This window comes from Girardinichthys multiradiatus, chromosome 3 (assembly GCF_021462225.1).
Source record: "Girardinichthys multiradiatus isolate DD_20200921_A chromosome 3, DD_fGirMul_XY1, whole genome shotgun sequence".
Lineage (NCBI taxonomy): Eukaryota > Metazoa > Chordata > Actinopteri > Cyprinodontiformes > Goodeidae > Girardinichthys > Girardinichthys multiradiatus.
Window position 1 is genome coordinate 8,831,805 of NC_061796.1, and position 25,972 is coordinate 8,857,776.

A 25,972-nucleotide genomic window follows, 5' to 3' on the forward strand; every position below is an offset into this window, starting at 1 on the left:
ATAAATAGCATTTAGGGGTTTAACATAGACTCTTTGGGGTGTACTTAATTTTCGCAAACATTTCATTTTGGCTTAATCTTTGTCTAATAAAATAAATCATTCACTTGGGACTTGACTGAAAAATTTTATAACCTTGATAAGGTCAATACAGCTCCCTCACTGACTTTAACACCGATGAGAACAACCCAAGATGTTTTGGACACTCGGGTGAAGAGAGGGGCTGAGCTGTCCACTGATCATCACCTGGTGGTGAGTTGGATCCGCTGGAGGAGGAGAAAGCCAGTCAGACTTGGCAGGCCCAAGCGCATAGTGAGGGTCTGCTGGGAACGTCTGGCGGAGCCCTCGGCCAGGGATGTATTCAACTCCCACCTCCGGGAGAGCTTCGACCAGATCCCGGGGGATGTTGGAGACAGAGTCCGAGTGGACCATGTTCTCCGCATCTATTGTCGATGCTGCTGCCCGTAGCTGTGGCCGTAAGGTCTGCGGTGCCTGTCGCGGCGGCAATCCCAGAACCCGTGGTGGACACCGGCAGTAAGGGATGCTGTTAAGCTAAAGAAGGAGTCCTATCGGCTGTGGTTGGCTTGTGGGACTCCTGACGGGTACCGTGAGGCCAAGCGTGCTGCGGCCCGGGCTGTGGCAGAGGCAAAAACACGGGCCTGGGAGGAGTTCGGTGAGGCCATGGAGAAGGACTACCGGTTGGCCTCGAAGCGATTCTGGCAAACCGTCCGTCGCCTCGGGAGGGGAAAGCAGTGCTTCGCCAACACTGTTTATAGTGGGGGCGGGGGACTGCTGACCTCGACTGAGGACATTATCGGGCGGTGGAAGGAGTACTTCGAGGATCTCCTCAATCCTGCCATCACGCATTCCGTGGTGGAAACAGAGGCTGGGGACTCGGGGTCGGACTCTTTCATCACCCAGGCTGAAGTCACCAAGGTGGTTAAAAAGCTCCGCGGTGGCAGGGCTTCGGGGGTGGATGAGATCCGCCCTGAGTACCTCAAGTCTCTGGATGTTCTAGGGCTGTCATGGTTGACACGTCTCTTCAACATTGCGTGGTGGTTGGGGACAGTGCCTCTGGACTGGCAGACTGGGGTGGTGGACCGGAGGGTGTGTTCCAACTACAGGGGGATCACACTCCTCAGCCTCCCTGGTAAGGCCTACGCCAGGGTATTGGAGAGGAGAGTCCGACCGATAGTCGAACCTCGGCTTCAGGAGGAGCAGTGTGGTTTTCGTCCCGGCCGTGGAACACTGGACCAGCTCTATACCCTCTACAGGGTGCTCGAGGGTTTATGGGAGTTTGCCCAACCGGTTCACATGTGTTTTATGGACCTGGAGAAGGCATTCGACTGTGTCCCTCGTGATGCCCTGTGGGGGGTGCTCCAGGAGTATGGAATCGAGGGCCCTTTACTAGGGGCCATCCGGTCCCTGTACGAGCGGAGCAGGAGTTTGGTCCGCATTGCCGGCACTAAGTCGGACCTGTTCCCGGTGCATGTTAGACTCCGGCAGGGCTGCCCTTTGTCACCGGTCCTGTTCATAACTTTTATGGACAGGATTTCTAAACGCAGCCAAGGGCCGGAGGGGGTCGGGTTTGGGGACCAGTGGATTTCGTCTCTTCGTTTTGCAGATGACGTGGTCCTGCTGGCCCCCTCTAGCCAAGACCTACAGCATGCGCTGTGGCGGTTCGCAGCCGAGTGTGAAGCGGCTGGGATGAGGATCAGCTCCTCCAAGTCCGAGGCCATGGTACTCGACCGGAAAAGGGTGGCTTGTCCTCTTCAGGTTGGAGGGGAGTTCCTGCCTCAAGTGGAGGAGTTTAAGTATCTCGGGGTCTTGTTCACGAGTGAGGGAAGAATGGAGCGGGAGATCGACAGACGGATCGGTGCGGCTGCCACAGTAATGGGGGCGCTGTGCCGGTCCGTTGTGGTGAAGAGAGAGCTGAGCCGAAAAGCAAAGCTCTCAATTTACTGGTCGGTGTACGTTCCTACCCTCACTTATGGCCATGAACTTTGGGTCATGACTGAAAGAACGAGATCCCGGATACAAGCGGCTGAAATGAGCTTCCTCCGTAGGGTGGCCGGGCACTCCCTTAGAGATAGGGTGAGGAGCTCGGCCATCCGGGAGGGGCTCGGAGTAGAGCCGCTGCTCCTCCACATCGAGAGGAGCCAGTTGAGGTGGCTCGGGCATCTATACCGGATGCCTCCTGGACGCCTTCCTTGGGAGGTGTTCCAGGCACGTCCCACCGGGGGGAGGCCCAGGGGACGGCCCAGGACACGCTGGAGGGACTATGTCTCTCGGCTGGCCTAGGAACGCCTTGGGCTCCCCCTGGAGGAACTGGAGGAGGTATCTGGAGAGAGGGACGTCTGGGCGTCTCTGTTGAGTCTGCTGCCCCCGCGACCCGGTCCCGGATAAAGCGGAAGACGACGAGTACGAGTACGAGTACGAGTACGAGAACAACGTGCTGCAGGTTCTGTGACAGAGGTCACAGTTCTGAATCAAGAAATAAGAATGAACAGATATTCCACATTAAGGCATCAAAGTACTTCTGACCTTTATCTTACTTTTAATAAATGAAAAGCATTTTGAAATACATGTTTGTTGCTTGATGAATTTGAGTTTTTAGTATCAATAAATTTAATGCAAAGCATAACAATGAACTTGTTTTGATGGGAAAATCGGTTTGCTCTATTTACATATCCATTAGCTTTTGAACCATTTATGTCGTCATGCTGTTTATAAGCATTTATTTTACAATGCAGTCATATAAATGATGTCAGGATTTCTGGACCTCAGCTGATAAGCTTTTATAATCATTTGCATCATTCTAGTACTACACATTAGGTGACTACAATGCAGAAATTCCTGAGCTTTCCTCTTTTAATCCATTCAGATCTAAGACACCTTATAGCTGTGAAACTGAAAATAAACAAATCATTTTCTCAGGTTCCTCAGTAGAAGTTTAAGTTCTCATAGAAAATACGGAGATTTTAAGATTATATCCCAATTTACACAAAAACACACATCACTCTAACCTTTAGCTGATTTCTAGTACACTCCAGCTGTATTAAAGCCCATGCGTTTCCGAACAGGGAAATAAAATCAAAATGACCAACTTCAATCACGAGTCGACTGACTGTTGCATCAATATTTGTAATCATATTTTTGGACATCAGGTCTCACCACAGGTGAACAAGACAATATGCCATTTATTACATGTGCTTTGATTATTGCATAAGAACATTAAAAACCAGAAACTAACTTGTTCAAATATTTTATCTGCTTAGTATGAATTTGGCATGACCTCTCAGAGTTTATTTTAGCTTGTAAACATGCTATAATCTCCGTCAATGCATGACTGCCCCACTCAACTCTTCCATCTGCCCTTTCAAATGGACAAAGGCATTACACTCCATGATCTCCACACCACCCCACCCCCCCCACTTACCGCTCTCCATCTCTCCTCACTATCTTAAGTGGATTTAAGCCTTGAGCCTTCCCATCCATCAGTGATTTCACAGCGACCAGCGCTGTGCCCTCAGCTACGCTCACACAAACAGATGGCAGTGGCATTGGAGCATGTGTACGCGGCCGAGGAGAGCATCTGCCATTACTCTATCACTCACTGTAATACACACAACTTACCACACACTGGTGGTTTCCATACAAAAGCACGGCGACCAGCTGTACTGCACCATTTTTCTCGTTGGGCTGCGACACGGAGCCCACACAAACAGTGACACGGAGATTAACCGATTGCTCAGCAGGTGACTGGAATCGGCCGATTTTCAGCTTGACTGGACTGACCGATGACCAAAAAATCCAACAATAAAAAAAAGAAAGAAGAAAAAGATAAGAAATATCAGTGCGCCTTTTACATTGCTGTTCATGTTAAAAGTGCAGGAAAACAAGGTATTTCACAGCTTCTATTTTCTGTCCCTGTGTGAGGTGAATACAGAGCAGCACACCATCAACACTAATCTTTAATAACTACAACTTCAGAGCAAGGCAATTACACTTAAAAAGAAGAGAGCAACTCTTTCAGTACGTTTCGTTTGCACACAAGAATGATTGGAACCGCAATGAGGATAGCCAAATAATCAACCCGGAGCATTTCATGTTTCGGTGAACTGTGCAAAGATTTGCTTAAAGATTCACCTTTCGGAGAAACCAAAACGAGTCATTAAAGGCTTCACAATGGAACAAGGTGCCAGAGAGTTTGATACTTCCTGAGGCAGAATTATTTAGCATGCAGCCCTAATGCCAGAAAATCAGCTGAAAACATACAGCAGCCATAACATTAATTCCTAGCTCCACTGCTGGCAGGCTCTTTGTTGCATAATTATTGCCAGCATGTCCTTCACGTGCAGGCAAATCTAACATTAATGAGTTGTGATGTGGCAACTACAAACTTAAACTGTCATCACAGCATGACAGAAGGGACTATTTTTAGTGCCATGCACAAAAGGAGGGACACATCACAGTCAAAGACCAACTACTGCCACAAAGATACAAAAGGAGGCCATGATTAAATAAAGGGACACAGAGGATGAAAAAATTTGAAATTATTAACTAGATTCATAATTCTGTTGAGCCAAACCAGAGCACCTGTTGAACTCTAATGAGAGTTGAGCATATTTGTTCAAGTGAAAAGTTTAAAAGCTTTTTTATCTTTCAAAAAACCAATGCTGCTAGAAGGATCTGTTATAGTTTATGGTTATCATTTAGCTTTCTGTGGAAGAACATCAGATTTTTCTTCTTACTGTTTGTTTTTTTCATTTGCATCTACTTTTTTTCATAACCTCTTTATACCCTCATGCTTGTTCGACCATATCATCTCAGTGTATTTAAAACATAACATATGGCAATAACATATGTAATTTATGTATACATTGTTAGGTCGATGTGTAAGACTTGTCATCTTGTAAGATGAGATATCCAAATCATACTTTACACAGGAAGGTAGGAAATGCTCCGTTTTGTGCATTTTGTGCCGCCACTGTGTCTTTTATCTTGAATTAAATGCCATCTGAACAGTGGCAGGAAAAGATTTATAAAGTCCGTACTGAACAAACAACAAATCACAAAGTGGAAACAGAAATGATTTTTCTTGTTTCATTTTTAATGCCCTCTGTCCTGTTGATAATATAAATGGCGTAGCTGTAAGGACTTTGTGTGTAAATGAGACAGAGCAAGAACAAAGTCAAATCATAAAAGCTAAATCTTGAATTCATTACATATTGTTAAAAACTAATATTTTTACTTCTGTGTAAACGGAGAAAACAGAAAGCCAAACTGATGCTGAAATAATGGTTACTTAGTTGTTGATATTAACCTATTGAAACATAAGGAAGAGCCATTCTGAGCATGTTTATGATTTTCTTAAAAATAGCACCTTATTTGTTATTTTACATTGTTACCTAGAGCTGCCGTGATTACAAATTCGTGGTTGATTAATAACATATCTGTGATTTACTGACATGAATTTGGCCGATTTGTATTGCTTTTTTTTTTTACCGTGTCCTGTCCCGCAGATTATCGCTCAGAATTGTTGTCTGAGTGCCAAGAAATTGCCCAACAGATTTACTTTCACAAGCGGAGCATCACAGCTAATGCTTTAAAGCTCTGCTTCATATTTATAAAAGAAACTTTATTATAAACTTCTTTGGGAATATTTCAATTGTTACAGACACGGAGACTGAAATGAAAAGGAAAACAGAAGCTTGAAAGAGAGAGAGATGGGGAAAAAGGGAAAAAGGGGTTAAAAGAAGGAAAGAGTGGAGGAGAGAAAGAAGGATGAAGAGAATAAAAGATTACACCCTGCTTGCTTATACACCTGCAGCTGTTTTTTTGTTTTTTTTAACAAAATATCACACAGTATTTACGAATGTAAAATGTACTTAGTGAGAGGTGCAGCCCAACACCTGAAGCTTAACACCTGTGAGTATGAGTGTGGACGCGCTTTGTATACAAGGTTTCTCCACAAACATATGCAATAGCGAGTGTGAGGACCCACCGACCTGCCCCATGGTCCCCCGGGCGGACACTGAGGAGATCCGAGCCACATGCATCCAAAGGCCCCCCAAAGCACAGGAACCCCAGGAGAACCACCGCCGGGACTACCGCAACCCCCCAGAGAAGAGCAGTGGAGAGTCCCAGGGGAGCCACCCAGCAGCGACAATGCAGAAGCCCCAGGGAGCCAGAGCGACGAGCCCACAGGCCCCGCCGGCAGCCATCCACGCCCGAGCAGATCCAGCCATGGGCCCAGAGACCCCCGGGACACACCACCCCCCAAGCAGAGGCCCGACAGAGCCCAGGGGGCCAGGCCCCAGCAAGCATCCCCCGGGAGTGAGCCAGCCCACACCAAAGCACCCAGCCCTGGACACCGAGGGAGACTAAATGTACATCCTTCAATCAAACGAGGTGTGAAAAGTTTGACAGGTGGGCGGGACTTCCGGTGGCTGGGACATCCTAGGGCGGGACTTCCGGTGGTGGGCCTTCCTGTGACGTAACCGGATATCATCATTAATCGGAGGTTGTCATTAGCCGGATGTTGTCATTAGCCGGATGTTGTCATTAGCCGGATGTTGTCATTACAAGGAAGCGAATCTTTCTAATTGTATGTTTTTAGATGTTTTTTACATCTAAAAACAAAACATGTAGTTTATCCACTTTAAAGGTACACTCAGGTTAATGCAGGCACGGAAGACAAAAAGTAGATACAGAAACTTTCTTCCTCTGCTCAAAATGTTTGAGTAATCTAATCTGCACCAGTAACTTGTAGAGATGATCTAAAAAACAGAGAAATAAATGAACTGAAAAAAAAAAAAAAGTTAAAAGTACTCAGACATGTCACTGTTTGTTGAATTAAGGCATCCACAGCTGTTTCTTGCGTATTGTCTCAGACAGTCTTCACACCAACTGTAGTCAAAGTAATTAAGAGGAATTTGCTCCTTCCCTGCCCAAAGTGTCGACCATTGTCTCAGACAATCCACATCCACTGTTTATTGAACAGGTGATCAGACCTCAGACACATCAGTGTTTGTTGAATTAAGGAGTTGTCTCGAGAGCTGTGTGTATATTCTTCAATGCGAAAAAAAAAAAAAAAAACAGAGAGCAAAGTGTACCGGAGTCAAATTCCTTGTTTGTACATACGAACTTGGCAATATAGCTGATTCTGATTCTGATTAAGGGAATGGAGAGAGGATTTGTCAGCTTAACTGTCAAATAACAAATATTTGAAATAAATGCATTTTTTCCTGCCTTTGTGTGAGCATCTTTCCGTCAGTCATTCTCCGTTAATTTCATTTCATATTTTTGGCCCATTAGTGCTAACAGTCGTCATTCTCTGTAATGCTGGCAGACTATCTAAAATATGTCTTGCTTACAGATAAGCGCTTCTCTCTAAACCTCCCAGGAAAAAAAAAAGGACATTTAAAAATTGCTGTCATTTCCTTTCCTCAAGGCACCTGAGCAAGTCTTTTGTACTTGTTGTAATAGGGAGCCAGGGTTTCATTAACATAACTTTTAAATATCTTTGCCGTGAATTGGGGATGGGTTTGGTTCCTCACTGATCACTTTAGAGACACCTGCAAAATTTCTTTCAATCTAATTAAATTTAAAGTAAACACAGGATTAAGCCACAGTTTAGCACAGTCAATATGACATGACTAGTGAATGCATGATGGGGTAATAAAACACCTGGTTCTCTTTTTACTTCTTCACAAAACTTCCACTACTATTATAAACTTTATTCTTTATCATCAGCCTCATATTAAATTATTCAAGATTTGATATTTCATTTAATAATTATTTCATTTAATAATTATTTCATTTGGCATATCTTGCTTTTTCTGTTATTCAATCTCTACAGACTAATTTTGCATTTTTTCTCCAGGAGAAAAGACACCATCTACTGATTCAATCTATTGAGATACAACTGATTCAAATAATTAAAGAGAATAAAAATAATTAAAACAATAAGATGATAAAAAACATAAAAAATTTAAAATTAATGATAATATGATTGATAAAAAAAAATGAATGGACTGAAATTTATTTATTGATTTACTGAATAACAAAAGTATTTTAAAGTCTATTCTTTGAGATATGGTTAGCCAATGTAATGACATTAGAACTGGGGTGATGTGCTTCACTTTCTAACTTTTAGTGAGGACTAGAGGGTGACACGGGAGTGGATTTTCTCTCCTGTCCCATCCCGCTCCCACAGAAAAATGCCTTGTACCATCCCAATCCAGGCCAGCATAAAAAATAAAAAAAATCCTGTCCCGTCCCACTCCTGGTAAATTGACTCCCACTCCCATCCCGCTCCCATTTAGAACGACTCCCACTCCTGTGCCACTCCCATTTTTGTTTTCTACATTTAGTCTTTTGGCAATTTCTTTGAAAGACCAGTTAGGTCCCTGTTTTTAGCTGTAGTAAAGGCCAGTTAAAGTAAAAAGAATAATAATCAAGAAATAAAATATCAAACAAGGAAACAGACCATGCCTATCTTAGTTGAATAAACAAAATGTACATAGTTGTATTTTACTCATTTATTAAGTGATTTCCTTTGAACAATGACATTACTTTTATGTTTCAAGTTGCTGAAATGAAAGAAAAATGCACCTAGCAAGAGAACTGTACTCAGTGAACAAAAGTGCAAAAAGGCATTACCTTCACAATTTAGAAACTGTACCTCAATGGTTCACATCCCTGGTCCTCAGGGACCCCTTCTCTGCAAGTTTTAGATGTGTGTCTGCTCCAGAACACCTGATTCAAATTCTGACATGACCTCCTATACAGGCATCAAGAATGGAGGGTCAAACTGGACAAAATTAAAACAATAAAATTATCATTAAATATTAAGTGTACCACTAATTATGTCATGTCATCTTTAAAGTTATACTTAATTATTCAGTGGCACATTTAATGGTACATTACATTTTTTCTATTTCACAACGTATTTATTTAATATCTTCCCTTTATAAAGCCTTTCCCCTCTACTGTGGCAAAGGCGCTGTGTAAATGCTTAGAAGAAATCAATGCTTGGAAACACTGAAGGTGCTAGGGTGTTAGGGTAGATATCCAATTTTTTCCAGTGAAGTTGATGTGGGACCAATTTCTGAGATGAAACATGTTCAATAAGTGGAAGGAAGGATTGAAGAGTTATTATGAATTAAGCAAATAAATCATATAGATGCAGTACGGTGGATTATGCAGTGTGGAAATAGACATACATGTGGACAATCTTTGGTTATTTCTAATGTCATCAGTGGTACTCCAGAATTTGCTCTTGTAAAAAACAGATATATTGCAAATGCATCAGAGTATTGCTTTGAAAGCCAACCTCTCTCTACAGTTGGTTGGAATAATAATTATTTAGCTTATGAGGTAGAAATTCCCTACCTCGCTCAAGCCAATATTTTCATGGATGCCAACAAACTTATTGATTATACACCATACTCCTATATGAATTTCAATGACAGCTAGTACATTGCAGTGAACTATGACCTCAGACACCATCAAATGTCAGTCTTGAATCAGTGGTGAGTCTGTGTATTTGGACCAAACAATGTTTTAAAGTATTGCCAATTACTGTAGTACTGTACTGTAGCTGTCTTCTTTCCAAATCACGTGAACGTTTGGTTTGACAGAAATGTTTTCAAAATAGCTACACTTATGGAATGTTTTGTAATGCACTGTGAGTTGGGTATGCTGTTGATATGCAGTTATCAATAAAGCAGATTTATCTTAATTCAAGTTAATTATTTTTCTTGAAACAAGACACTCAATGCCATATGTCAGCACAAGGTCCAGAGAATGAAGACAAAGGTGGGTAGGTTTGTTAATGTTTTGAGCAAAGCCAATTGAGTCTAAGATAACCTGAATATAGCGTTTAATGCTATCACTTTCAGCGTCTACATGAATGTTAAAATCCCCCACTATAATAACTTTATCTGTATTTAACACTAAATCAGATAAAAGGTCTGAAAACTGATCTAAAAATTGAGAGTAAGGGCCTGGTGGACGGTACAAAACAACAAACAGAAGAGGTTTTAGTGCTTTGCAATTTGGATGAGGAAAACTAAGGATTGAATATTCAAGAGTTGTAGCTATTGATTGGTCTAGGACTAATCAATAAATCCGACTGAAAGATGGTTGCTACTCCTCCTCCTCGCCCAGTAATTCGAGGAATGTGAAAATTTAAATAATTAGTAGGAGTTGACTCATTTATAGTAACATAATCCTCTTGCTGCAGCCAGGTTTCTGTGAGGCAAAATAAATCAATCTGATTGTCACAAATCAGTTCACTAACTAGTCTTTGAAGAGAGAGATTTTATGTTCAGTAAGCCACATTTAATTGTTTTCTTTTTCTTTTAAGTCTGAGTTGTTTATTTTTATTAGATATTCCTGATTTCCTCATTTTAGATTATTTGTTAATCTATAAAATGTTTGCCTTGGGTGAGACACTGTCTTAATAGGGTAATGGGTGAGTAGCAGTACAGAAGCTGCAGAGAGGAGTGTTAAACTACGACCCTTCTTCCTGGTCTGAACCCTGGGTTGTCAGAGGTTTGGAGAACTAATAAATTCGGCCAGATTCCTAGAAAGAAGAGCTGCTCCATCCAAAGTGGGATGGATGCCGTCTCTCCGGATCAGACCAGGTTTCCCCCAAAATGTTCGCCAATTATCAATGTAGCCCACATCGTTTTCTGGACACCACCTAGACAGCCAGCAGTTGAATGACAGCATGCGGCTAAACATGTCGTCACTGGTCAGATCAGGGAGGGGACCAGAGAAACTTACAGAGTCTGACATTGTTTTGGCAAACTTACACACCGAAGCAAAACTAACTTTGGTGACCTCCTATTGACGTAACTGGGTGTCATTACCGCCAGCGTGAATAACAATCTTACTGTATTTACACTTATCCTTAGCCAGCAGTTTCAGGTAGGATTTGATGTCGCCCATTCTGGCCCGTGGCAGACATTTGACTATGGTCGCTGGTGTCTCTAGTGCCATGTTTCTGACTATGGAGCTGCCAATTACCAGAGATGGCTTCTCAGCGGGTGTGTCGCTGAGCAGGGAAAATCTATTAGAAACCAGATGGGTTGGTGGTGACCTGTGGGCTGGGATCTAGGACTATGCTTTGTACGTACGTCACCCAGCCGGCCTGAGGCCCCAGCTGCACGGGCTCTGTTGGAGGACTGCTCCGGGGAGCTACCCTCGGTGGCTCCGCGCTGGCTAAGGGGCCTCGGCTATCTGCTGGTGTTTCAACAGCGCAGAGCCGGGCCTCCAATTCCGACACCCTCGCCTCCAAAGCTACAAAAATGCTACATTTATTACACGTTCCATTATCACTAAAGCAGGCAGAGGAGTAACTGAACATCTGACACAGAGAGCAGGAGAGAGGAGGAGACTCAGAAAGAGAAACAGCAGAACGGGTAGTCATGGTGGAGCTAACGCTAAGCTAGCGACCACTTACCATAACTAGAAAAACCGTGTAAGACACGGAGAGTCCCCAAACGTTAAATACAGCAACAGAAAGTATGTGTTTTAACGTCCTTATGTATTAGAACAAGCAAGAGGTATCACTGTAGAGAGAAATCAGATCAAACGAGAGAGCCTTCACACACCAAACAATCCACCGAGTGCAACAGCGAAAACAGGAAGTGACGAAGACGCCTTACAATTCTCTCAGTCATAGTATCCACAACCAAGAGTTTTGTAATCCCTGTGACATGATAACATTTATGTATAGTGCATGCACTGGTCAGAAAAATATCAAAGTTTTGCGATTCTGACTGTCCGTTCACCGATTAGACCTGATCAAGCTGAAAGCTGGCGGATTCTGGTCACACAATTTCTCAGTGAATCTCTCATTTTATTATTTCAGTAAAACAAAACAAAAAAATAGACGTCACAGACAAAGTCTAATGACATCAAGGTCATGAGAAAGCTTACCATTTGTAAAATTGGATCATTCTTGTGGTTTCCACCGCATGCTTAAAATACCAAGCAACACTGCCCACAATATTTTCCAAAAACCTCAGCGTAGAGTGTAGTGAATGTGAATGACAGAGACAAACACATTTGAACTCTTACTGAGTGTGACCATAGATCTGGGCCTCTGAGCAAACAAAGAAAGACTCTAAGATACTATGCAGGGCAAAGACATTGTGCAGCACTGTATGCTAGTAGAGCTTATTATGCATGAGAAACATACATTAACCTAATCTCACTGGGACAGTTACAGTCTGACAGCAATGAGTAATAGATGTATGCATCACATGTAATATCATTAAACACGATAAGAAGAAGGCATTTTAGGTAATGTGCATCATTTCTTTTTTGTCCCCAAAGCACCAACAGTCATACACAGAATAAACACCAATGATCTGCTGGATAACACTTGTCCCTAATTATTACAGTATTTAAAGCAAAACAGAGATTATAAAGTAATTCCCCTTTTCCACTGGCTCTAGTTGGGTGGCGTGGCTCCACTCGGTTTCGCTCTGCTTGGGACAGTACCTGTTGTGTTTCCACTGGCCCACAGGCCGTCAGTGTGCCCTGTGCTGCTATTAACCTTACTGTGTGACAATGTTACATTAAAATAATTTGCGAGGAACGATACAGGGTAAAAAACTGTTAGTTTTGTCTTCATGGCCACCAGAAACAAGAAATTAAGAGCCAAATTATCAAGTCATCTCCCTCTCTAAGACCTTCAGCAGACGTGAGATGTGCATTTACTGAAGACTTTTTAAAGCCGTTTGGACTGGGTTAGGTTTTAGAAATGAATAACACAATAATTATCTTTATCAGTTATTTATTAAGTGGAACACAATATACAATGCTACTGTAAGCTACTCATATTTACTTTCATATTATAAACACGTGCTACTTGTTTCGCAAAATATATTTACAAAAAACTGGTTTGTTTGTATAAGCTAACTGATTTCTCAGATTTGATTTCATCCCAATACATTTAGATGTTTTTTAAATTGCTGAACTTGTATTAATTTACCTTATGAATAGCTACCTTTGAGCTGTTTATATTTACTTCAAAAACATGGTATTTATATAAATAAAAAGGTAGAACAAAATAACATTTGAGAAAAATTAAAGCATAATTTGGAGAAAAATGTCAAAGATTTGATAGGGTTCTAGGAGCCATAGAGATCATTCCCATGGGCTTTAAGACGTGGTCAACCTGGACCTAAACTGATGTTAGAGTTCAAGCTAAAGCAGAGAAAATCACTTGTTTTACATTAATTCTCCGCAAGAAAGACAAGCTGCTGAAAGTGCCGCTGAAGCTCCTACTGTAACGTCTGCAGACTTGCACTGCACCAAAACCATAGATCAATCTATACAGGTAATCATGGCAAAACATGCTTAAAGGTTATAGCAGAGGAGAAAACAGAGAATTATTAATGCATATCATAAATGTCTCACCATATAAAATTATTTCTAGCATCTGTGGTTTAATAAAAAGCTTTACCCCAGTAAGAATAAATGCCTACAAGAGAAAACAATTGGGAGCAAAAATGCTTAAAATAAAATTTTTCTAAGTGAAGCATTCTCAGATTCCACAGATACAAATCAGGCAGGCAGCATGAGACCACTTTTTTAATACTAAAGCTGAGACTATTATCATTCTCATAAGCTTTGCTGGCAACCACTGTAAAAATAAAAAGACATCAATTTTCCTTTATCACTACCCTGCTCATCATTATGTGTTTAGTGCTGGAGAGGGAAGCTCAGAGAAGAACAAAGGCAGCTGACAGTGGTGCTTCCTGAACCGATTTGATTGGCTGGTTTTATCAGACCACAGCTGCAGTGAACTGAGGCATGTGGTGTCTGACTGTGTTACATTTCATTCTTTATTTTAATGCAGTTTTTGGTGTTGCAGCTGGTTCTGTTTTTACTCAGTGTATAAACTGCCATTGCATACATGCTGCATTATGAATAAATGAAATAACCTACATTTTAGTGATGAAAAATACATGGGAGCAACTCGGAGATAATAAAATCCCATGTCGCGCATAAAAAAAAATATGCTGCATATCTAAAATATCCAGACGACCTCCTTCGCCAAAAACCCAACTGGGACCAATCAAACAAACAAAAAGGCAGGATGAGGGATTATTCGGGCTTTTAGATTAGGATTATAGGTTCTGGCTCCAGGATATATGTAGATAGATAGATCTGTGTTTTTTAAAGCAAATGATGGTGGGAATGAAACAGATTGCTCTTTGTTTCGAGCTGCAGAAACCGACTAGAGACATTTGTGCCTGTTTAGTTAGAATAAAAATCCTGTTCATTCATCAGTATTCCAGCTACAGATAATGGGGAGGACACGGGTTTGGGCTATGTCTGTGCAGCAATGTGATTCTGAGTCAGGGCTTCTAGGTAAATAAGCAATCACTGCAGACCACAGGGATAAACAAGACAGGCAGAGAAAAGCTGAGGTACAAACAACAGCACAGGAGGAGTATACATGTTACAACTCACTGAAATTAAAGTGGAAAATGCCCTCATACTGGAACATAATAGCGTGTTACTGACAAAGACACATACTGTATGTAGGACAAAAATAAAAACTAAAAATTAGATAAAAGCAGAGTAACATGGAGAAGAGAGAGGAGGTGTCGATCATGTTTGGTGTGGACAGTACCTTTTGAGATAGTATCAGCCAACACTGCGAAGACACATAGATAAACACAAACCTACTGCTCAGCACTAAGATAATCCCACTACAGAGTGATAAATGTTCAATATCATCAGGGTTGTGGAATCAAATATGAATTAATAAAGAGCTGTAACAAGATATAAACAGTTAATACGAGGTTTCAGTCAGTAGCTAAAAGGGAGCAAGAACCGTACAAGAAATTTTTAATGCCATACCCAGGATTTCACCAAAATATCAACATTTGAAAACAAGCAAAAAAACTACTGTTTCTGTGATGTGAACAGCTGGTTAAATTGGTGTCATAAAAGGATCATTCAAATGGCAAAAGATATTGAAAACAAGAAACAAAGAGATCAATTTTTGTACAATTCAATGCTATATGTAGCCGAAACAAGTTCACCTTGCCCAAAGATACACAGTGAGTACTGTATCAAAACAAATAAAAAAACTGACATGGAGCTTTATTTTTCAGAGGATGAACAGCATGTTTAAAAGATCCCAAAAGATGTGAACTAGTCTCATTAAAATCCTCAATGTTGGTGCATAAGATAAACAGGATAAACAGCAGACTATTACTTTGCTGACAATGGTAAAAAAAGATATTCTGGTTCTGTTATACAAGTTATGTGGCTAGATTTCGAACTTGTTTTTACCTGGTGTCAAATCCTTTTTTCTTTCTCAATAAATGTATTGGGGGGAAACAAACATGTATACAAATACCACAATTAGAGAAAAATCATAACTATGCAAATTCACACATGACACATATAAACACTGAATTGGTGCAGTTTTTACCAAAACATTTTTTTTATTATTAAACCAGATCCTTTTTCAGATCAGGTCAAAAGAAACTTTAGGGTCTACAACTGTATACTGCTGATGTATCTAAAAGGTATTGTAAAGGTAAAAATGCAAAACATACTAATAAATGTTCTTAAATATCTGCAGAAATATACAAACACAGTATGTCAGCAAAACAAAACGCCGTAAAACCCAACAAAGCACCAAAAGCTGTGTAGTGAATTAACCGTGAAGTAGCTTAATGTGTTCAACTTTCTATGACACAGTCTTTGAAAACAAACTAAGGTGGTAAACATGATTAGATTCTCCTCTGGTCTGAGGTGGTGGTAAAATCCCTGCTTAAAATCCAATCAATCAAAGAAAATGGAACTGGTCAGGAGGGTCAAGTATAAATCGTTTTCTTTCCTGAATCTTTCTTCAGTATTCTAAACAAAAAACATATTCAGCCATATTGTTTTCTGTTTGTCTAATATAATATGGACTGTAGTGTCATCATTTTTAATTCTGATTGCTTCTGTGACCTACAAACGTAGTTCAATTACACCAAGTGAGAAACACACAGACCCACTGCGATATCAGAATACATTTTCTATAATGCTGTTAGACCCGATGTCGCAAAAAGGCACTGGACCAGCTGGACAGGAAAACAAGAATGTGTATAAACCAAACTTTAAAGTATTACTTAAAGAGAAGTCAATAAAACACAAAAGTTTGCCCCTTTGATGACAAGGTGAAACTATATTTACTAGAAATCAACTATATAAAGTTATCAAAAGAAAATCATTCAGGTCACGGATCTAAAACAGGGTTAATTTCATCACAAAGATGATGTGTTTGACAATGACCCTGACCTCTGAGATAATTAAGATAAATGCCTGAGGAGCTTGGAGCCAGGCAAAAGAGAAAGATAATATGTTTTCAGGGAAGCTTTGCTGGAGATTGTAAATTGGGAATCTTATTTTATTAAGATCTTGTCTAGAGAAGAATTTTCTCTAGACAATTTTTGTTCATAATTTCATACAGTGGGGGCAAACATGGGATGCTAACCAGTATCAAGGTATACTAAGGTTGTAAAAGGTCACAGTGTCAAACCACTGAGATTTTCTGTACTACCATTCCTTTAGTTTAGACTGGGGATGATCAGATGGTAAAATACCAAAATAATTTCCTATTTAATAAAGCATTAAAACTAAGACACTGACACACCATTTTTGAGAACCAACATGCACTTGATGCAATTTGTGCAATATAACAATCACAGGAATGTTAAAATTGTTAGCAGGCAAAAAAAGTCTATATGTATTAAAACTCTCTTCTTAACCAATAATTTATTCAACGACTTTGAAGAACAGTCACTGTCTTTATGGCCAGACTTTTGTAGATCTTAGTGAGCAAGATCATAAAGTTCAGGATCTATGTTAGATATTGTCACCAAAATATAGAACAATATTATTGCAATTTCATGTTTTTCTAATATCATACAGTCCTATTAGGCACATACATGCTTTGATGCATACATGGAAAATCTTGTAATTCCATAATTCTGCAAGCTACTACTAATATTAAAGAACCTGCAGCACACTTCATTTTATAATCCTTAGAGAAAAAAAAGAAGAAAAAAACAACCCAAAATCGGCAGTATCAGACCTCAAACAAAAAAATACATCGGGATTTGTCAACAGAAGCCTGATCAATGCTGTGTTTTTCTCCATTCCTCATTGGTTACTGCACACTGCTGGTCAGATGGCTGAAGGCTCACACAACTCCAATATTTGGTTACGGAAAACAGAATCATGACAACGAGCTGCACCCATCACTAAGGGAACACTTATTTACAATTACAGTTGGCCAGCTAAGAGGCATTTCTGATAGCAGGGTGCCAAACTGAGCAGACATGCTGATTTGTCAGCTCGTTATACTTGTTAGTATTTAAAAGAACAGCAAAAAGAAATTATTTTCTTAACATTAAGCCCATTCATGTTTTGAATTTGTTGTTGTTTGTTGTTATTTAACCACCTTCAGATTTTGTAGGTTTGCTTCCTCACAAAGACATTTTTATCAGAATTGTGTCCATCATGGACCCGGTCAAAAACAGCCAAGCAGTTAGCTTGGCACTGCAGTGCAGGGCAATGTGACCTCTCTGGCATAGTTTTTCAGCCTGGTTAACCCTGAATGTCAATCCAATTATACAAATAACCAGCTAAATATAATGATGAAAACACAAAGGACCTTGAAGGAAAATGAACACTTTAATCAAAAAAAAATGTAGTGGGTGGTAAAAACTGAAGCTGAACTCAGGGCGAAGCTCAAAAGAAAAAAAACTGATTTTTTTTTTTTTTTTTTTTTCCTGGTGAACAGGAACATAAAAAGATTTCCAACCTCAGAAATGAAATGTAATCTAATGTTAGATTTATCTCGGCAGGAAAGACCCCTGCAAGATCATTGTGGTTTTTTTCTGTCCCATTTTGCTCCGACCACATGTCTGAGAATACAAACAGCAGCTGGATGATATGTGCCTAGTACCAAAAACAGAGTGTGGTACCTAAAGACATACACCATGCAGAGAAAAAGTCATCTTCATTCCTAACAGATTTCTTATGGTTTTGCTTTAGCGATACATCTAAAGTGTTTTCATGAAATTAATATTTATATCAGACAAACATAAGCGGAGTAAAAATGGAAAGAGCAACCATTCCAATCTGGTCCAGTTTGAAATAAGTAATTTCTTCTTTTTAAATCATTTAACTGTGATCAACGACAATTTTGAATAGAATTTTACTAGTCACACTCACACCCAATTACTGCCAAACCTGTAGATTCAAGAAATAACCTAAATAGAACCTGTTTGACGACATGAAGTAGGTTGGAGATTCTGTAAGGCAACTCTTTTTACTCCAATCTAAAGAAATTCAATAGTCAAAGAGAAACAAAGAAAAACAAAGTCAGTGACATCTCTCAGCCTAGAAAGGAATACAAAGTGATTTCTAAGGCTTTGGGACTCAAGTGAACCATGCTGAGTATCAGTATCCAGTATCCACAAATGGAGAAAACATGGAGCAGCAGTAGAAGGTTGGCCACTTCTACATTGTAGTAGTGACCAACCTACCAAAACTACCTCAAGAGCACATAAATGACTTGTACAGGAGATCACAAAAAACAGATCAACAACTAAAAATCTGCATTTAATAATAAAGAGAAGGCTGAGGAAAAATGGTATCCATGGGGTAGGTTCACAGCCAAACCACCTGCTAGCCAAAACAAACACAAAGGCCTGTCTAATATTTGTGAAAACATACTAATGACCCCCAAAATGTTTGGGACAAAAGTGAATGGTTGTGGAAGGTGTGCATCTAGCATAAATCTAGCCGAAAACTAAAAGGAGGATTTTCAAAAAGATCATCATTAAAATGGTCAAACATGGTGGTGGTAGTGTGATGGTCTGGGGTTGTTTTGCATATGGAATGAATTCTAATCTTAAGCAGAAAATCCTAAAGGAGAATCTCTGGCCATCAGTTCAAGCACAATTTATTCATCAAGCAAAACAATTGTCTGAAGACCACCTCACTCTAAAAAAACACCAAAACAAGTTACAAGGTTTGGAGTGGACATTCACAGGTTAGCCTTTTTTCCTTTAATAAAAATGGCGATCATGAAGGCAAGGCTGTTGCTCAGATTGCTGGTTCCTGTAAATGCAACAAGTAACTATCACAGCGTGAAGAAATTGGTTACTTTTACTTTCTAGATGCCCTCAAATAGTTTGGTCAAAGAAAAGGATTTTAGACTGTGGTCTTAGTTTAACACCATATGTAATTTCTTCCCTCATAAACCATAAACCACTGTTACACTTCAAGATTATTCTCAATTCATTGTCATCCCCTTTCATGCCCTGAGCCCTGTACAGAGTATTTTGATGGCTCTGTCTCCATTTATCTCTTCCCGAGGGTGTGTTTGATGGACTGATGTTATTATCACTAGCCCCTTCAATCCCTAATCTTTAAAGAAGAGTGACTACTGTATCCATCAAGACTGAGTGTGCTTAAGAGACACCTCGGCCATTGGGGCACTTCGGTCCTAGGTTGTGCAAAGAGAGAAAGGCCTGTGAATATTTCAAATAGAAACTAATTGTATTTCTACATCCAAAGCAAGTAATCGTACTGTAAATGGATATGCCAAAATAGACATAAATAGCTGAAACTGGCAATAAAGTGAGTGATCGTCTGCTGACCCAAGTCAGCTGATTTTACCCTTGATCGGAAAGTTAAAACTCTTTTTCTGATCAGTGAACGCCCCCCCACAAGCAAGCGTTATATCCTCACAATGGCAGCAACCCTTCAAGGTCTGGAAGTTGCTGCTGTAGGAAGAAGACCTAATCTTCGATGTTACTGAGCGAAGGAGCGAATTGACCCTATCTAACTTCAGCAGATTCTAGGAAGACTGGATGTTTTACAGCTTAGTTGCTCTGTTGTATCGTTTTAAGCTTTCAGCCTGAACATGCTGGTTCTGGGGATTGGCAATCTTTGGACATATCAATGTTAAGAAAATGATTTACATTCTGTAGGTTATTCCCTTGTGAGGTTATGCTAAGAAAATAAATGACTCTTCAAAACCCTTAGCTGCATCCTGTCTGTAGACCCCTGAGAAACTCTTAAAACTAGTGTTTGATCACAACCTCTGATCTCCAAACCATCTGTAAATAAAATGCTCTGTCATCATGTCTCATTAGACCAACACTCGCAAGTTACAACCCAATGACAAGTTTGTTTTCTCTCCAAACAACTTCCTCCAAAATGCCTCTTCAAACTCAGTTTTTCTGCAACAACAAACAAACATTTGTTCAGTTCAGTGATGCGGACAAACCCATGCTCTGCGTCAGGATGAAATACCACAGCCGCTCCACTGGAATTCCTTACTTCCAAGTACTGACTCCCACTCCGCTACATTTTTTTCCTTAGCATGTGCATGCACTACTATGGACTCTGTGTCCTGTTCCCATGTGATGACGTTGCGATGTCCATTTCAACATGATTTCAAAACCAAAAGCCAAGACAGACTTTATAGGATATGAAAGAAAACTGTCAAAATGTTAGGGAACTTTTTAATCCCCAAAAAATGTATTGTTTGAAAATAAAAATAAAATAAAAAAAACAAGCATTTAAAATCACAATCACTATTTTCTTATAACACCTGATCCACCTATAATCCACCTGAAAGGTGGGACATTCATTATTTCATTTAGATGTGGGAAGGCATGAGCTGGATATCTAGTACCAAGGTTTCAATGGTGCAGATAATTTCCATCATTGCATTGCTAAGGGCTATAAAGCCTTTTTTATGAGATGCAGAAAACTTGCTGTAGTGACCAGTTTTTTGTTTTATAAAGCAAAGAGTACAGTGCAGCCCCTCCCCCACCTTTTTGCTGTGTACTTGCAGTCCAGCTGGCTGAAGAAAGGCTGCTACACTTTTCCTTTGCTTTCAGAAAGATAAAACCAGCTGTTTGGAAGGATTTCCAGTAACTAAAAACACAGACAGTCATAGTGTGGAAAGAAACCTGTCCTTCCTGTTAAGTCATCACAATAAAAAAAAACACTGTACTGTACTGGAAAACTGTGAACAGGATGTCTGTTAAGTAGGTGACTGAAGGTTGGCCACTGCAGCAAATTGCAGAACTAATAGATTTTATAATGCCTGCTTGTTAAACCCCCACAGTTTTTCTATTAAGAACAAAAAAGTATAACAATGTGTCTGTAAATACTATTAAATCTAGCCGGTATTTGTTTCCCTTTTTGGTTTGGTCCTTGTATCAAAATTACATGAACTATAATGAACTGTGATAGAATTAGAACAATAATATTCACTATGATATACACTACTTGTCAAAGGTTTTAGAAACATTTAATGGTTTTCTTCGTGTTTATGACTATTTACACTGTACGTAGATTCTCACTGAAGGCATCAAAACAGTGAATGAACACATATGGAATTATGTAGCAAACAAATAATTGTAAAAGAACTTTAAAAATGTTTTATATTTTAGATTCCTTAAAGTAGCCGACCTTTGCTGTGATGACTGAAATATTAACCTTTGGCCCTCTATCAGTGAACCTCTGGGAAGAACTTTCATGAAGCTCATGGAGAGAATGCTAAGGGTGCAAAGCAGTGATCAAAGCAAAGGGTGGCTATTTTGAAGAATCTAAAATATAAAAATGTTTAGAGTTATTTCACATTTTTTGTTTACTATATGTGTGTGCATTCACAGTTTTGTTGCCTTTGGTGAGAATCAACTATTCAAATAGCCATAAAAATAAAGAGACCCATTAAGTGAGAAAGTATATCTATCTATCTAGTGTAGTATTTAGCAGCAAATGAATGACTGATTTTTGTTTCATATAAAACACCAGAACCAAAACAGTAAATATTCCTGTTTTACATTTTTTTCGCTAATACTGAAGCCATGACATTTTTAATCAAGCCATGATTTGTCAGAAATAGTGTGCGGGGTTCTTTATGGTCACACAAAATGTAGATTGATTGTTCACCCTCTCAGGTGCCAGCTGTCGGTCAGCAGTATCCAATGACTGGAGGTTGGAAAACTTAAATACTTTTCAATTGTTTGAGAAAGATGAGTTCAGTTGTTCCATCATTTCTCAGTTTGTGAAAAACATAGCGGCTGCTTACAGCCAGAGGAGAACCACCAATCAGTAATGATTCTTTAAAACAACAAATGATAACAACGTGATAGTATAATGATTATGATGATAATAATGGTTTCTATGTGATTTATTTTTTAAACAATTTAGTTTTAATGCTGCCATATTACAAAATCGTGGTATTTACGTTTAAAGAAGAATCGTATACTGGCCTCTGAGGAGGCTAACAGTTCCTTCCTATTCCTACCTATTCAAATATAGCTCTATTTGAGCATTAGCTGGTAATTTAATTGAACTAAATATAAGCAATTATTTCTCATGATCACAAATGTTACATCAATCCATCAATCAAAAAAATCATATTGCTTTCAAAAAATTTGGAACTTCAGATTGCAAAGATAATACTTTCTCTCACTTCAGTTACTGAATTTTTCAAATGGCTAGAATATTTTTGTTTTTTTGTTTGCTAAGCAGACTTTCACATAGCAAGGGATATGCACTGTGTTTGCTACTGGATTAGGGCTCTGAGCTGGGGAGAAGGAAAAATAAATATTTTGTCATTTATTTAAGGGGAACAAGAAGCTATGAGGGAAATGTCACATTTCAGGGTAGTTTGCAGTTTTTCTTATAAATGCTATGTTTTTCCAAACTACTTGACTAATTGTTTAAAGAACTGTGATTTTATCCGTGAGCAACAGTAATCGTGATTAGAAATTATTTTCCATAACTGAGCAGCCCTATCTTCCATCACACAACACATACCTAAGAATGGGTTTGAAGCGGTGCGGTGCGCCCACTGCCTTTTATCTGAACGCCTCATAAGGAAACTTGTTCAGCTCTCCGGTTTCTCACCTCAGTCTTTTCCCAGAGCATTTACCAAGTAAAGAGGGTGTGGTCGCTAGAGGACTTCCAAAGAGTAACATTTAGGTTTCCTAAAACAGTCAATAATGTTTGGAAATGCTGGAACTATTGAGTATAAACCAACATCATCTTATTATCCCTGTTCTTCTCAGAGGGAGTTAATATGCATTTGTAATCATCTACCAAGTATTAATTATTCAGCCGTTGATGGATTTATGTCTCTCAACCAAAAGGTAATAACTGAAGCAGCCATTTCCACCTGCTTTGAAGGGCTGATGTTTAAACACAGCTAGAGCTGTTACCAGATGAATATATTGACCAAGTATGTGAATTAAACAGGTGCAGAAAAGAACATCCCTTGTTAATCAACACAGATAATTTTGGCTTTTAAATAAAGCATATATGTCTAAAATGTATTTTATGTCCATATTGTTCAACTGCATAAACATTCCTTTCCTGATTTGGAATGCAAACACCATCAAAATGTGCAGTTTTGTTGAAAACAGAACTTTGCCCAGAGGAATTGACCAAAATCAGATGATTTAAGCTTGACTAGGATAACCTGTTGGCAACTACAAAATCATACCATTTTCAAATCACTGAATGCGCCAAACCAAAACATTACCCAATCGAGGTAACATCAATGCTAACTTTGCTTTGCAAAAAGAATACATTTACAAATTGGAAATGAATTCAATTTGCAATCATTTATTTTTTTTTATTAATATTTGTTTTTTTACGGCACTGGAGACCTTTATTTTTCATTTTTTTCCGACAGTAGGTAGACAGGAAAGAGGGCAAAGAGAGGGGGAGACATTCGGCAAACGTCACCGGGTCTGGGTCACAAACCTGGGACAGCCCCATTGAGGAATGTAGCCTCATTAGAAGGTCGCACGCTTAACCCCTACACCACCAGCACCGCGCCCCTATTTGCAACCATTTATAAATGTTTTTTCAATGTTAAGTTGCACCAAAGCATGCCTTAACAAAGAACATGTTTCGCTATTCTGACCAGATGTCAATCAGTTAGTTCTGAAATTGTTGGAAATTGACCCAAAATTTAGGTACTGAATCAAATCAAAGAAACAATTTATTACATTTAAAAAATACAATTAGAGTGGTAATGACAATAGCTAGAAACGCTGGAAAATTGTGTTCAAAACAAAAACTGTATATCTTGAGAAAAGGAATAGATTGTATTTGACAGATGATTTTACAACATTTAATGAACATCACCTTAAAGATTTTACAACAATTAATGAGGGAGGACTTTAAAAGCCTTTAAATTTGACTCACCAAAACTCTGTTCTCCGTCTTGTCTCCTTTGATCTCTAGTTTGACTTTCTTCCTCAGTGACAGGTTCACCTTCCTGCCCACTGCATCCCTCACACTCTCTACATAGACACAAGAAAAAGGAGAAAATGAGACAAGATTTAGGTTCATGAGGAAACTTTGTCATATGGTTTCTCAAACGAGGACGAGGAGAGGAGAGGAGAGGAGAGGAGAGGAGAGGAGAGGAGAGGAGAGGAGAGGAGAGTTTTAGCTCTGCTTTCATTGGCCAACACAAATCAGGATGCTATGGCCACGGGGGGGATGGGGGAGGGGGGGGGGCGATAACTCCATATTTCTGCTAATTAGAAAAAAGTAGATATATTTAATGAAACAATCATCAAATCCAATTTTAATCAACTATAGGAAGGCAAGTTTTTAGTAAATTTCATTTAATCTCTCCATCTGAAATCCCCCCCTGTGGGGATATTTTTGTGGAGTTGTGTATGTAGGTGGGATGTCAGCAGTCAACAGAAGAACTTCTCACATAAATCCTTCCATATACGATAAATGCTTTACTAACCTTGCAACTGTTCTAGATCATGTTCAAAGGACAGGTTTAAAACTAGACAACTTGCACTACTTCCATTTCTTTTGTAACCTTAATGAAAAGGTAGTTTTAAAATTTGTATCATAGTTTCTCTCAGACATTCTTGATGCAAATCAGTCTTTCTTAATTTGTTTTTTTTTTTTACACTTAGGCCAAATATTTGCATCCTATCACCTTAAAATATGGAGGCTAAGGCTGCATGATATTAGGAAAAACCTGTAATGTGCTATAATTGTGGTGAAAGCTGCAATAATGACATGACTTGTGATAAATAAAGAATAATTATGATAACAATGAATAGTTTATGCAATACTGGAAAATACATCAATATTTCCTTACAACACCAAGTTTTTTTTAAGTTTCTTTAAGCCAAAGTCAGTTCTTATGGCATTGAAACAACTTAGAAGTAGACTTTACCACCTTTACCATTTCACAAGTTTCATCAAATATATAAAAGCCATAGGAAGTCTTAATCTAGGGTACTTAAATAATTGGCTAACATTTACTATAGTCCAAGCGGTTCCATGCGACAGTCATATTGCAATTATAAACTTGTAATATATTGTGCAGCCCTAAGAGAGGTCACATGACTTGTTGTTTCTTTACTATGCAGATGACACTCAGTTGTACTCTGTAGTCACACCAGATTATCTGATGTTGTTAGATAGGTTCACAAACTATCTCTGATATGTCCAAATAGGTGAAGGACCCCAACCCTCAATTAATCTATTAAAGTTATCTTTAACTGTATTAGAGCCACACAATATATCATGAGTATATCGTCATCATAGTATCACTGTGCACAATATTAATATTGTGCCGGGCAACTTGGGATGTAATAACTATTGGCTATTATATTACTGTTAAGTGTCAACAGTTCACATTTTGCATGCCAATTCAACATTGAGTCTCACTGCCTACATCGAACACAGATTGCAGTGCCCACAATGCCGAACTTCACAAAAAGTGATGGAAGAACAAATGGAAAAGATTAGTTTGGAAAAGGTGGATTTAATGTCACTGCAATATTTTCTGATAGCACAATTGCATGAAAAATTGGGATGTTTTTCTAATATATGTGAAGATGGGGTGTTTAATATCAATTTT

General features: G+C 39.3%; 1 protein-coding gene across 4 annotated transcripts in view; it reads right to left on the reverse strand.

Annotated features, from left to right (window-relative positions):
- The window catches only part of LOC124865643 (F-actin-uncapping protein LRRC16A-like), an 81,086-nt gene that overhangs the window by 50,597 nt on the left and 4,517 nt on the right, over positions 1–25,972 (reverse strand). For all 4 annotated transcript variants that reach the window (XM_047360904.1, XM_047360906.1, XM_047360907.1 and 1 more), the window contains one exon: positions 24,283–24,380. In XM_047360904.1, coding sequence (XP_047216860.1) covers positions 24,283–24,380 — 98 coding nt within the window. The remainder of the gene's footprint in view (positions 1–24,282; positions 24,381–25,972) is intronic.